Source organism: Cebus imitator, unplaced genomic scaffold (assembly GCF_001604975.1).
Source record: "Cebus imitator isolate Cc_AM_T3 unplaced genomic scaffold, Cebus_imitator-1.0 Scaffold573, whole genome shotgun sequence".
Classification (NCBI taxonomy): domain Eukaryota; kingdom Metazoa; phylum Chordata; class Mammalia; order Primates; family Cebidae; genus Cebus; species Cebus imitator.
This window is the reverse complement of record NW_016107888.1, coordinates 993,373-1,007,387: the sequence shown is the minus strand read 5'-3', so window position 1 is coordinate 1,007,387 and position 14,015 is coordinate 993,373. Positions and strand designations below refer to the sequence as shown.

The window sequence follows — 14,015 nt, the reverse complement described above, 5'->3', positions numbered from 1 at the left end:
AAAAAAAAAAAAAAAAAACGAAAAGAGAGAGGAAAAAAATTAAAAAGTGATTATTGGCAAAGATGTGAAATCCATTTGGGAAATTAGAAAGTATCATGAATGTCAAGGCTTTATAAATGTCGACTTAGCACAGCTCTCTTAAGAGATTATGCTTTAAGAAACAACACAGGCTTGAAGAAAGCAATGCTTCTCAGCACTTGAACATGTAGTTTTATTTTATTTTAATAACTTATAGCAGCAGGGTGAAAATGTTGGGTTCAGTGGTTCTTTATTCCATTTTCTTGGGGTCTGTTTTGCTTAATAAGAAAATTGACATCATTTGGCTAGTCTTCCAATAATTTAGCATGTTTCTTAAGTCTTATGTACTCACCCCCTCTGTTTATGTTGGGAGTAAACGTTTTAGACCTAGCAATCACAACATAGGTAACCTTGAAATAAATCTGTTGAAGGCCAGGCATTGTGGCTCATGCCTGTAATCCCAGCACTTCAGGATGCCGAGGCAGGTGGATCACCTGAGGTCAGGAGTTCAAGACCAGCCTGGCCAACATTGTGAAACCTCTTCTCTACTAAAAATACAAAAAAATTAGCCGGGTGTAGTGGCACACACCTGTAATCCCAGCCACTCAGGAGGCTGGGGCAGGAGAATTGCTTGAACCTGGGAGGCGGAGGTTGCAACGAGCAGAGATCATGCCACTGCTCCAGTCTGGGTGACAAAGAAAAAAAATAAAAAAAAAAAAAAAAAAAAATCTTGAAAAAAATCCCCTCTGCTTAGGGGAGCTGTCTGCTTTTGTGAGGAGGGGTGACTTCAAACAGACCCTTCAGGACCTAATGTTGCCAGGTAAACCAGGCATTCTCTTGTTATGTATCTCTAACTGTTCTTCATCTTGGTATACAATCCCAGTTGACTAAAAATGATTCTGCCTTACTTTTGTTCTTCAGTTTCAACCTTTCTGCCTCTTACACTTAATTCATCACAGTGATACACTATGGTAGAGATTCTGGGATTAGACTCTTTGTTCTATTGTAGTCTGAAAGATTAAAACAGCCTAAGTAATAATAAGTTATTTAGTGACAGCACTGTAAAGAGAGCTCTGAACTGGGTTGTTGCTGTTCCATTTTCTTTTGAACAAACAGCTCTAATGACTTATGCACCTTCAAATTTTACTTATGGGGCAAATCTTTGTCCCCAGATATGTTCTAGGGTGCTATGTAAATGCAGATTGAGCATCCTAAATTCAAAAAATTAAAATCCAAAATGCTCCAAAATTCAAAAGTTTGTGAGTGCCAACATGACACTCAAAGGAAATGCTTATTGGAGCATTTTGGGTTTTCAGATGTGGGATTCTCAAGCAGTAAATATACAATGCAAATATTTTAAAATCTAAAAAAGCCCAAGATCTAAAATACTTCTGGTTCTAAGTATTTAATATAAGGGATACTTAACCTGTATACATAAAACTCATTATCTACAAAACCACAATATTATATATACCATTTCATACCCACTAGGATGGCTAAAACAAAAATGATACACTAGCAAAGTATTGGAGAAGATATCAAGAAATTGGAGCCCTTCTACATTACTAATGAGGTAGTGAAATGATACAGCACTTCTGGAAAAGTTTTTGACACTTCCTCAAAACATTAAATACAAAGTTACCATATTACTAATATATACCCAAGGGAAATGTAAACATATGTCCACACAAAAACTTGCATAAAAATGTTTATAATAGCAAGAACAGTATATTAGCAACCCCCAATTTATTATAATAGTAAATGGGTTGGGAATTAACCAATTTACAATTTCAAGAAAGGGAAATAACCTCAATGTCCATCAACTGGTAAATGGATAAAATGTGATACATCTGTACAATGGAATATTATTAAGCAATAAAAAGGAAAGACTTAATATATACAACATGCATGAATCTTGAAAATTGTATGCTAAGTTAAAGAAGCTGATTATGAAAGACCCCATATTATACAATTTCATTTATATAAAGTCTAGAATAAACAAATACATAGAGACAAAAAGCAGATTTGTAGTTTCCTGGGGCTTGGCAGAGGGGAAATGGGGAGTAACTGCTTATGAATATGAAGTTTCTTTTGGGAGAAATGAAAATGTTCTAAAATTAGATAGTGGTGTTACTTGCACAATTCTAAGAATATACTAAAACCCACTAAATTTGACACTTCAGATGTGTGAATTTGGGCCAGAAGCAGTGGCTGATACCGGTAATCTCAACACTTTGGGAGGCCAAGGCAGGAGGATCCCTTGATCCAAGGAGTTTGAGACTATCTTGGGCAACATACGGAGATCCTGTCTCTATAAAAAATAAAAATAAATTAGCCGAGCATGATGGAGTGCATCTGTGGTCCCAACAACTTGAGAAGCTGAGATGGTGTGGCTCAAGCCTGTAATCCTAGCACTTTGGGAGGCCAAGGTGGACGGATCACCTGAGGTCAGGAGTTTGAGACCAGCCTGGCCAACATGGTGAAACCCCATCTAAAAAAAATTTAATTAAAAAAAAATAAAATTTAAAAAAAATTTAAAAAAAAAGAGAGAGAAACTGAGATGGGAAGGATCACTTGAGCCTGGGAGGTTGAGGCTGCAAGTAAGCTATGATTGTGCCACTGCTCTCCAGTGCAGTGACAAAGCAAAACCCTGTCTCCAAAAAAGGTGGGGGGTAAATTTTAGAGTATATGAATTCTATCTCAAAAGTTGTTTTTAAAACCTCATTAACCAGTTTAAATTTTCATGGTGGTGGTGGTGAAAATATATACTCCATATACATATGTACATGTGTGTATGTATATGTTGATTATATGTAAATGCCTTAAAGCAGGCACATTTGGTGCTGTTAAAGAATATACCATAGGATTTCAACATGAATTTGGAAGAACAAAAAGTAATTTAAACAAAAAAAAGAATATACCATACATCAGGCGCAGTGGCTCACACCTGTAATCCCAGCACTTTGGGAGGCCAGGGCAGGCAGATCACAAGGTCAAGAGATCGAGACCATTCTGGCCAACATGTGAAACCCCATATCTACTAAAAATACAAAAATTAGCCTAGCCAGGCATGGTGGCACATGCCTGTAATCCCAGCTACCTGGGAGGCTGAGGCAGGAGAATTACTGGAACCTAGGAGGCAGAGACTGCAGTGAGCTGAGATCACCACTGCACTCCAGCCTGGGTGGACAGAGCAAGATTTCATCTCAAAAAAAATTAGCCCGATGTGGTGGCACAGGCCTGTGGTCCCAGTTACTCGAGAGGCTGAGGCAGTAGAATCGCTTCAGCCTGGGAGGCAGAGGTTACAGTAAGCCAATATCACACCACTGCACGCCAGCCTGGGCAACAGAGTGAGACTCTGTCTCAAGAAAAAAAAAAAAATTGGGGCCAGCTACCGTGGCTCATGCCTGTAATCCCAACACAAAAAATTGGTGGGCGAGGTGGTGGGCACCTATAATCCCAGCTGTTTGGGAGGCGAGGCAGGAGAATCGCTTTAAAGTGGGAGGTGGTGGTTGCAGGGAGCCGAAATCACTGCACTCCAGCCTAGATGACAGAGGGATACTGTATCTCAGTAAAAATAAAAATATTTTTTTTTCTCTCTTTTTTTACTGTCTGTAATTGGCGTTAGTATCTAGTTTTCTCTGTTACCAAATATTTGTTTTTCTCTGTTACTGAATAAAATTAATTTTCATCACTCATAGGCATATGCTAAAAGAAATAATTTGCATCTAATGTTCAGTAACTTGGCTTTTCCTAACCATTCATATATAATCTTCCTTTCCTGGGTAGTTTATTACTGAGACATTCTATAGTCCCTCCTGGTCTTTTCTCTCACCCACCACCTGATGATATCTTGGGTGATCTTATCCATAAACATCAAACTCTGAGACATGAATTAGGCTTACCTAGGCAAACAAAAACTATAGCATTATTGCTTCAGTTAGGAAGGGGAGAGGAGACCCACATTAAGGTTTTGTTAATGTTTTGTTTGTATTTTTTTTTATTAAAAAAAAAAAAACAGTGGAGATTTCCACAGAGGCTGTGGTTTTGGTATGCAGGATCGTTGACATAAGAGGAAAAGAAGTGGTTGAGATTTGAAGAAGGCCAGATTATCCTTAGCCAGAAATAGTGGTCAAGATACAACACATTCTTGTGGGTTTGTTTTTTTGTTGTTGTTGTTTTTTGACAGGTTCAGCCCGGCTCAGTGGCTGATACCTGTAATCCCAGCCCTTTGGGAGGCCTAGGCAGGCAGATCACCTGAGGTCAGGAGTTCAAGACCATCCTGGCCAACATAGTGAAACCCTGTCTCTACTAAAAATATAAATAATTAGCCAGGCATGGTGGCACGCACCTGTAGTCCCAGCTACTTGGGAAGCTGAGGCATGAGAATCGCTTGAACTCAGGAGACAGAGGTTGTAGTGAGCCAAAATTGCGCCATTGTACTTCAGCCTGGGTGACGGGGAGACTGTCTCAAAAAAAAAAAAAGGACAGGTTCTTGCTCTGTCACCCAGGCTGGAGTTTAGTGGCATAATCATAGCTCACTGTGCCCTTTTACTCCTGGACTTAAGCAGTCCTCCTACCTCAGCCTCCCATATAGCTGGAACTACAAAGCACACACCACTGTGCCCAGATAATTAAAAAAAAATTTTTTTGGGAGACAGTCTTACTATGTTGCCCAGACTGGTCTTGAACTCCTGTCCTCAAGCAGTCCTTCTACCTCAACCTCCCAAAATGTTGGGAGTACAGGTGTGAGCCACAACCCAGTTTGATAAATACTGACTGAGCATCTTTTGTGCCATAGACAACTATGTTTGCATTGCATAGTTACAAAGGAAGACTAAGCTTCAGTCCCTGTTAGGAGAGCGGAGTTGCTATCCGGTGAGAGAAAGAAACCATGAATAATTTTTTGACCCTAAAGAGACAAAATCAAGTTTCTTCAGAGCTGAGTAAATGTAGAACCATGGGTCTTTAGTGGCAATAGGAAATACTCTGCCTTAAATTCTGCCTGTTTTCTGATGCCTGAAATTCCTTTCACATGATAAAAACAGGTTTTATTCTTTAAATTTAGATAATAAATTTGAAATACTTGAGAAAGATAGTAGTCAGAATTATTCTTAGTATACTCCATCAAATATAAACTCCTAGTGTCAAATTTTATTTTGATAGAAGAAAGAAGCATAGCACTAAAAGATACAGAAAATATTTTATTAAACCTTTGTATTTTGTGGTTGGGGAACACTTTACAGAAATATCTGTCTTATTAAACTCAGTCAGTGTTGAGCAGGAACACTATTGCTCTTCACTATGTAAAGAAGCCATATTTCTTGACAGCCACTTTACGGATGTTCTACAAAGCCTGATTGCCATAGTTGGCTTGTTTTAATAGACACTGTGAGGCAGAACGTTTCTGCTCTTGAAGTCTACATTTAAAGATAAGTGGGTGGCTGCTGGGGTGAACCTTTTCTGCACATTTATAATCTACATTCAGATTTACCTGATTCTCATTTCTTTGGCTTAATCTTTCAGCATTTAATGTGGATGGGTACTTCAAGTACTGCATCATTTGTTAAGGTATTGCCTTTCTTCTGGTCTTCTGGAAAGTTTAATGGAAATCCCAGCCACCATGTGATTAAGGATCTGTGGGAAACGTTTCTTCCATTCTGTACTGTGCTACAAATGTATGTGGTTTTGGGAAAATGCTATTGATTTTTCAGGAAAACAGGATCTTCATATCTTTTTATTTTCAGTGGGGTTCAGTCTCCTTTTCTTGAATCAAGATATTTCCCAACTAAAAATGTGTTATGTGGCTTAAGTTTTTGTTACTAGGCATTAGTAGTTCAGTAAAATAAGCTAATTTATTAGCAGCTCTTCAGAAAGCATATTGTATAATTTTCAGATATAAGGATATAGTCTCATAGCTTTTGAGTCAGCTTAAATGGATAATTAAATCCATTCACATGAGAATGTCCCAATTTGGAATCTAACTTGAATTTTTGTGTATGATAGAAAATTTGCTCAGACTTTGACAAGATTGATGACGTATCTGCAATTTTTGATCTTTTTCTGAACTGTCTTTACTCTGATAGGCAGGCATGTTGCTGTAGTCTCACCTGAAGAAATTATCTAAAGTTGTGTTCCTCTAGAATTTAAGAGAAAAGTACAGATATAATTCACAGAATTTCACATGGGCATTCCGTGGCAAATGAGCCAGACCTTGGTAGCCTTTTGGAATAAAATAGGCAATTTTGGAAAACTTTACTCTGATTAAGGCCCTTTGCCTTTAAAAATTAACTTTTTAGGTAAGAAGCTGAGAAGTTTCTGGCCAGTATCTTTTGTCATTTAGCCTAATTCTGTTTAAAAATAAGGGATACCCGCAGCGGTAGCTAGGTGGACCGTACTATATAACCTTAATATGTCCCTAATAAAAATATAAGAATACTTTATATCAACCCTTCCTACAAATAAATGGTAGAAAAATTTATTTGGGGGAAAATGAAGGATCTAATGTTTGAACTGAATTATTCACTGGACATTTATCATATGCCCTCTCTAGACTTAGTACTGTTTCATGCACTGCAGGGTTGATTATAAAGATAAGCTGTAGTCCCTGCCCCACACAGAGGAAAGGCAGTATTGAACAGTTGTGACTTATTTAATGCTTTACATTTATTCTGACATTTAATCTTGTAAATCTGTAGGTGGATAGCTCTATTTTTTAATGAGGGAACTGGAACTCAGGTGAAATCACCTAGTAGTAAGTGGATTGGCTAGTAATTAATGGATTTGAACCCAGGCTTCCTGACTCTGAAGCTCTCACATACTGCCTTTTTAAAAGACAAGAATAACTGATCAGAGAACAAAATACGATAGCTGCTAGGTGAGTGATATGACAAAGCACCACTAAGGACAGTTCAGAAAGAACAGTTCCCTCTTTTGAAGGATCAGTAGAGACTGTGTGAGAATTTAGTTTGACCTTGAGTAGGCAGGAGACACTTGGAGTTAGGCATTCATTCTAGGTAAACGAAAATATGAACCTTATAACCCACGTCTTGGCTAGGTCTGGTGGTGCATTCCTGTAGTCCTGACTTATAGGGAGGCTGAGACTAGGGGATCACTTGAGCCCAGGAGTTCTGGGCTACAGTGCGCTATGCTGACTGGGTGTCTGCACTAAGTGGACATCAAACTCCCAGGAGCAGGGGACCAACCCAAGATTCCTAAGGAGAGATGAACTGGTGCAGGTCAGAAACAGAGCAGGTCAAAACTCCCATGCCGATCAGTAGTGGAATCACACATGTGAATAGCCCCAGCACTTCAGCCTGGGCAACAAAGTGAGACTTTTTCTCTTAAAAGTCACCAGAATGGGCCGGGCGTGGTGGCTCAAGCCTGTAATCCCAGCACTTTGGGAGGCCGAGGCGGGTGGATCACGAGGTCAAGAGATCGAGACCATCCTGGTCAACATGGTGAAACCCCGTCTCTACTGAAAATACAAAACATTAGCTGGGCATGGTGGTGCATGCCTGTAATCCCAGCTACGCAGGAGGCTGAGGCAGGAGAATTGCCTGAACCCAGGAGGCGGAGGTTGTGGTGAGCCAAGATCGCGCCATTGCACTCCAGCCTGGGTAACATGAGTGTAATTCCGTCTCAAAAAAAAAAAAAAAAAAAAAAAAAAGTCACCAGAATGTCCTCATCTGAGAGAAACCTCAAGTATACATACTGAGTTTGAGAGGGTTTGCTGAGTCCTGCCTCTTAAGGTTGGGGTTAGAATTCTGGGGTTCTCAATTCTGCTTTTGGGACTGCAGACTTAACTATAAAGTTTGTAGTGTGAAAATGTGATGTTGGGAGCCTTTCTAAGCCATATGGGGGTATTAATTAGGATAGATATGCCCAGAGGGAGCCTGCAATTTAGATTCTTTTATTACATCATCCCATTTTCTTCCCTCTCTACCTCCAACCATATTCTTGTGGTGGGAATTTGCGATAGGATGTCTTCAGCATGATGTGGACATGGTTCTATTCCTTCAACTTCAAGGCTGTACAGAGTGGCTGCTGAATGGAAAGCTTAGTCTCAACTCAGCCTGGAGACTCCATACTTTGACAAAATGATTGTTCTTTTGGACAATGTCATGTAGTTTGAAAAATGCTTCCTAAAAGTAATGAAATATTTGTAAGAGGGGGAGAAATGGCATAGGGAGATTTTCCAGTCTTAGCAGGTAGCTAGAGAGAAGATGGCAGGCCGGGCACAGTGGCTCATGCCTGTAATCCCAGCACTTTGGGAAGCCAAGGTGGGTGGATCACTTGAGGTCAGGAATTCAAGACTACCCTGGCCAACAAGATGAAACCCTATCTCTACTAAAAATACAGAAAATCAGCCAGACATGGTGACGAGGACCTGTAGTCTCAGCTACTCAGGAGGCTGAGACAGAAGAATCGCTTGGACCCAGGAGGCAGAGGTTGCATTGAGCTGAGAGGAGAGAGGGAGAAATGGCAAATATGAGAAGAAGATACATTCTATCTAAATCTTGGCTAGAGAGCCTGTTACATGTTTGGGGAAGGAAAAAACTAGGTTTGTGGCCAAAGGTAATCATATAATAGGCCTGATAAGCCTTCTATTTCTGCCCCATTCACCTCAGGAAGAGGAAATTGGAATTCATATTTATTTAAAATAGTTGATCCTTTATCTTGAAGTGGTATTATAAAAATCTTAGTTGTGGGCTAGGCATGGTGGCTCATGCCTTTAATCCCAGCACCTTGGGAGGCCAAGGCGGGTAGAGCACTTGAGGCCAGGAGTTTGAGACCACCCTGGCCACCATGATGAAACTCCATCTCTACTAAAAATATAAAAAATGAGCCAGGCATGAGGGTGCACGCCCGTAATCCCAGCTACTTGGGAGGCTGAGGCATGAGAATTGCTTGAACCTGGGAGGTGGAGGCTGCAGTGAGCCAGGATCATGCCACTGCACTCCAGCCTGGGCGACAGAGAGAGACTGTGTCTCAAAAAAAAAAAAAAAAATCTTAATGATGGGCACTAATAGTTTTGTCAGCTGTTCATTGCTTCAACTTCCCCAAAATAAGGGCTAATAGAAACAAGACTGCTTTTTATGCCACAATGGTCTTTTCCAAAGTTCTGGAACCATTTTTCTGGAAGAAGTACAGGTAGTTTCATTTTTCTAGGTGGGCTTACTATGTCAGTCTGTGTGTATGTACACATATATATGTTGTACAGGTGCTTCCCTTCTCCCCAGCCCTTTTAGAGTTGATGGCTTTGTCCCTGATTGTTCAGTATAATAGTTTACAGATTCACTAAGAGAGCTTGTGTAGTAATGCTTGCTTTATTTTTTTTTTTCTCTTCCACTCTTGTTTTATTTTTTACTTTTTTTTCTTTGTGATGTGACATTTTCAGCTGATGTATTGAAAGCAAATCCTTCTAATTTGGGAGCCCAGATCACAAGAGTGAGTTTTTCTACTAGTGTCTTTAGCTGTATATCTTTTATTGTGTGTGTCTTTCTACCCTTCCCCTCTTCCAATTTAAAAAGATTCAAAACACATTTCATAAATATTAGGTAAGAAAATTCCTCTGTCTGTTAAACATCATGCCTTTCCACAAAGCAATGTCCACTTTATACTGGGTCAAATTCCTTTTCCCAATGCTGTTGTAAAAGCATAGGCTAATGTATATGTTTTGTTTTGTTTGTTTCTTGTGTTATCTAATGTCTTGAAAATAATTTTAGTTGTGTCTTCATTGCAGATAGATATGTCTGGGTTCTGTCACCAGTGTGTCATAACACTGTTCTTTTTTGGTTGTAGTTTGTTTTGTTTTAAAGAAAATTATACAGTAGCTTCTGAAAATAAAAGACCCATTCTGTTATCTGGATTTTAAGTAATAAAATCTTTGACTTACCTCTGCTCTCCCTCCTCATCCCCTGGATATTCCTCTCAGGGCCATGAAGGATCACATACTACTTTCAGCAGGCTGACCAGATAAAAGTGGTCAGACTGGTGAGCTCTAAACATGCTAGCACTGGAAGACCTCTCGGGTTTATTCAGTAGTTACAGGAAGCCTCTATTCATGCTGAAAAAAAAATAACAACACCTTTTTATGGTGAAATAAAAGTATACTTTCTATTTGTTCTAATTTTAATAACCCCCCATGTAAGCTGTACATTGCTTTTCAAGATCTTACACCTGGGTAATTTTCTGTACTAGCCTAACCCCTTTCTGTTCTCTTTGGCTTGTGGTATTGCAATTTATCTCATGTTCTGTTTGTCTAGTTTTGCATCCTGGAGGAGCAGGTGATTAAATAGTCCCTTTTCTTTCCTCCCAGTGTTCTAAAATTTGCTTGTTGCATTTGAGATCATTTTATTTTGCCTAATAAAGCAAATGCTACGTTGTCCTAATTAGAAATGCAGATACTGCAAGTGCTATACCCAAAGTAATCAGCCATTGTGTTTTCAATTGCCATAAGAGAATATGATAATGTATTCTACACTAATACTGTAACTATTGGTTGAGGGTCATGTCCTAAGGCTTTGCTTTCAGATTCCTAAGTTACTCTAAATCATCCACCCTCTGTATCTTTCTTTCTTTTAACCCAGAGATTAAAAGATCTCAAGCAGAGAGAGTTTGCTCGAAATGTCTCTTCAAGATCCCGCAAGGATGAGAAAAAACAGGAAAAAGCCCTTCGGCGGCTCCATGAGCTGGCAGAGCAAAGAAAACAAGCTGAATGGTGAGTATATTTTTTCTCAGAGGGTTGTACAGATAATTATAATCCTTTCAATTGTATAGATTTAAGCTTATAATTTAAGAATTAAATTAAGATTTAAGAACTATAAATCTTATTTTTTTTTTTTGACAAATAATAATTGTACATATACACGGGTTACCTAGTAATGTTTCAGTACATATAATGCAAAGTGATCAGATCAGGGTAATTACTATATCCATCGCCTCAAACAGTTATCATTTCTTCGTGCAGGAACATTTAGTATCCTCTTTCTAGCTACTTGAAACCAGATAGTATTGTTTGTTTGGGTTTGTTTTTGTTTTTGTTTTTTTGAGACAGTCTCACTGTGTCTCCCAGGCTGGAGTGAAATGGCACGATCTCAGCTCACTGCAACCTCTGCCTCCCGAGTTCAAGCAATTCTCCTTTCTCAACCTCCCAAGTAGCTGGGATTACAGGTGCACGCCGCCACATCTGGCTAATTTTTGTATTTTTAGTAGAGACAGGGTTTCACCATATTGGTCAGGCTGGTCTCGAATTCCTGACTTTTTGATCCACACTCCTCAGCCTTCCAAAGTACGGGGATTACAGGCGTAAGCCACCACCCCCCGGCCAAAACTACATAGTATTGTTAACTCTAGTCATCCTACAGTGGTATAGAACACTGGAACTTACTCTTCCTAGTTAGCTGTAATTTTGTAATAAATCTCACCCTCTCCTACCCTTCCCAGCTTCTAGTATCCTTTGTTCTACTTTTTACTTCTCTGAGATCAACTTTTTTTTTAGTTTCCACATATGAGTGAGAACCTACAGTGTTTAATTTTCTGTTTCTGGGTTATTTTACTTAATGTCCTCCAGTTCCTTAAAATGTTTAATTGATCCTTCTTTCAAATAAAAAGCATATCTATATACTTGCAGTATAATATACTGATGAAGTATGTATATTTTTGAGGCCATTTTCTTCTTACTGTTTGACTTAATAAAGTTATATCTAAACTCTCTATGCCTCAGTTTCCATGTCTGTAAGATAGAAATAAAAACAACTTACAGTTGTTGTGAGGAGTGATTGAGTTATTAACTTGGAAATGCTTGAAGGAATGCCTAGCACATCAGAGATACTCAATAAATAAATGATGACACTGTTACAATTATTCCCATTTTTTAACATTTATATTAAAAAGCACATGCTCGGCGTAGTGACTCACACCTATAATCCCAGCACTTTGGGGGACCAAAGCAAGAGGATCACTTGAATCCAGGAGCTCAAGACCAGCCAGGCCAACATAGGAAAGACCCTGTCTCTAAAAACAAAATCTTAAAAATTAGCTGGGCATGGTGGCACATGCCTGTAGTCCCAGCTACTGAGGAGGCTAAGGTGGAAGAATCACTTGAGCCTGGGAAATCAAGCCTGCAGTGAGCTGTGATTGCACCATTGCAGTCCAGCCTGATAGAGCAAGACCCTGTGTCAAAAAACAGAATCCCCTTTTTATTCAGTTTAAGGGGAGGGTTGTTTTCTGTTTGTTTGCTATGGAGTAGGTTTCATAAGTGTAAGTATCTCTTGCTCTCCAAATCTGTTCAGTTCCCATTTTCTAGTAGTAACAGTTTAGATAGCAAGAGATTACACATTGTCTGAATATACTTAGCCCTGAGTTGAGGACAGCTAGTAGCTGGGGTTCAGATAACAAGGACATCATACAAATAGGTATCTAATGCTATTTAGTTCTTTATTTGGAATTTAAGGGTATAGTGTGCATTGTGTAGTGTACACACTATAAAAATTGCAATAAAGGCCGGGTGCAGTGTCTCACACCTGTAATCCCAGTACTTTGGGAAGCTGAGGCGGGCGGAACACGAGGTCAGGAGAGCGAGACCATCCTGGCCAACATGGTGAAACCCCTTAGACTAAAATATAAAAAATTAGCTGGGCTTGGTGGTGCGTGCTTGTAGTCCCAGCTCTCAGGAGGCTGAGGCAGGGGAATTGCTTGAACCTGGGGGGCAGAGTTTGCAGTGAGCCAAGATCGTGCCACTGCACTTCAGCCTGGTGACAAAGCAAGACTGTTTAAAAAAAAAAAAAAAAATGTAGGCCAGATGGACGGTGGCTCACACCTCTAATCCCAGCACTCTGGGAGGCAGAGGCAGAGGCAGGAGGATCCCTTGAGGCCAGGTATTCAAGACCAATCTGGTCAACATAGCAAGACTCTGTCTCTACAAAAATTTTTTTTAAATTAGCCAGCATGGTCCAGCCATGATGGCTCACACCTGTAATCCCAGCACTTTGGGAGGGCAAGGTGGGCAGATCACTTGAAGCCAGGAGTTCAAGACCAGCCTGACCAATATGACGAAACCCTGTTTCTACTTAAAATACAAAAATTAGCCAGGCATGGTGGCACGGGCTCCTATAATCCCAGCTACTTGGGAGGCTGAGGCAGGATAATCACTTGAACTCTGGAGGCAAAGGTAGGAGTGAGCTGAGATCTCGCCACTGCACTCCAGCCTGGACAACAGAGTGATACTATCTCTAAATAAATAAAATTAGCCAGTATGGTGATGTCCACTTGTAGTCCTAGCTTCTCAAGAGGCTGAGGTGGGATGATGGAGCCAAGAGTTTGAGATTACAGTGAGCTATGATCATGCCACTTCACTCCAGCCTGGGCAACACAGTTAAACTCCATCTCAAAAAAATAAAACTTTCAGGCAAGAACAGCAGTTTAAAACTATTGAGGCTCCTTGATGTTCCTTTTTTCAAAGATGAAAGTGCTCAGTGACATTGTGACCACAGTACTGAATGCCCAGAAACTGCCACAAAACCAAAGCAAATGGTTGTTATGGTACCCAGGAGATAGGCATGGACTTTTTAGTTTCTATGACAGACATACCACAGACCTGCCATAAGTAGCACAGTGGACATTTCTACGTTTAACTCAGAAATATGCACATTTTTAAAAACTGAAATTTGAAAGTATAGAGAAATTTTTATTGATTTTGTTATTTTTAGAGGTGGGGTCTCACTGTGTTGCCCAGACTGGTCTTGACCTCCTGGCCTCAGGCAATCCTCCCACCTCAGCCTCCTAAATCAGAGATTACAAATGTGAGCCACCCTTGCCCAGCAAGATTTTTTCCTTAATTGAATAAAATAAAACCTTTGTGAATACATGTACAGCCATACATTAGATAACATACTGATGGACAGGATGATAGAATAAGAAATGAGATCAGAAACATAGTAATGATGGGCTATTTGAGCCGTGATGTCTTTTTGTACTTTTTTTTTTTTTTTTTT

The 14,015-nt window shown here is 39.7% G+C and overlaps 1 protein-coding gene across 12 annotated transcripts in view; it reads left to right on the top strand.

Annotated features, from left to right (window-relative positions):
• Positions 1-14,015, top strand: part of GPATCH8 (G-patch domain containing 8) — a 103,121-nt gene that overhangs the window by 81,878 nt on the left and 7,228 nt on the right. For 9 of the 12 annotated variants that reach the window (XM_037734095.1, XM_037734100.1, XM_037734099.1 and 6 more), the window contains 2 exons: positions 9,419-9,468; positions 10,611-10,741. In XM_037734095.1, coding sequence (XP_037590023.1) covers positions 9,419-9,468; positions 10,611-10,741 — 181 coding nt within the window. The remainder of the gene's footprint in view (positions 1-9,418; positions 9,469-10,610; positions 10,742-14,015) is intronic. The other 3 variants (XM_017516101.2, XM_017516096.2, XM_017516097.2) reach the window with 1 other exon arrangement.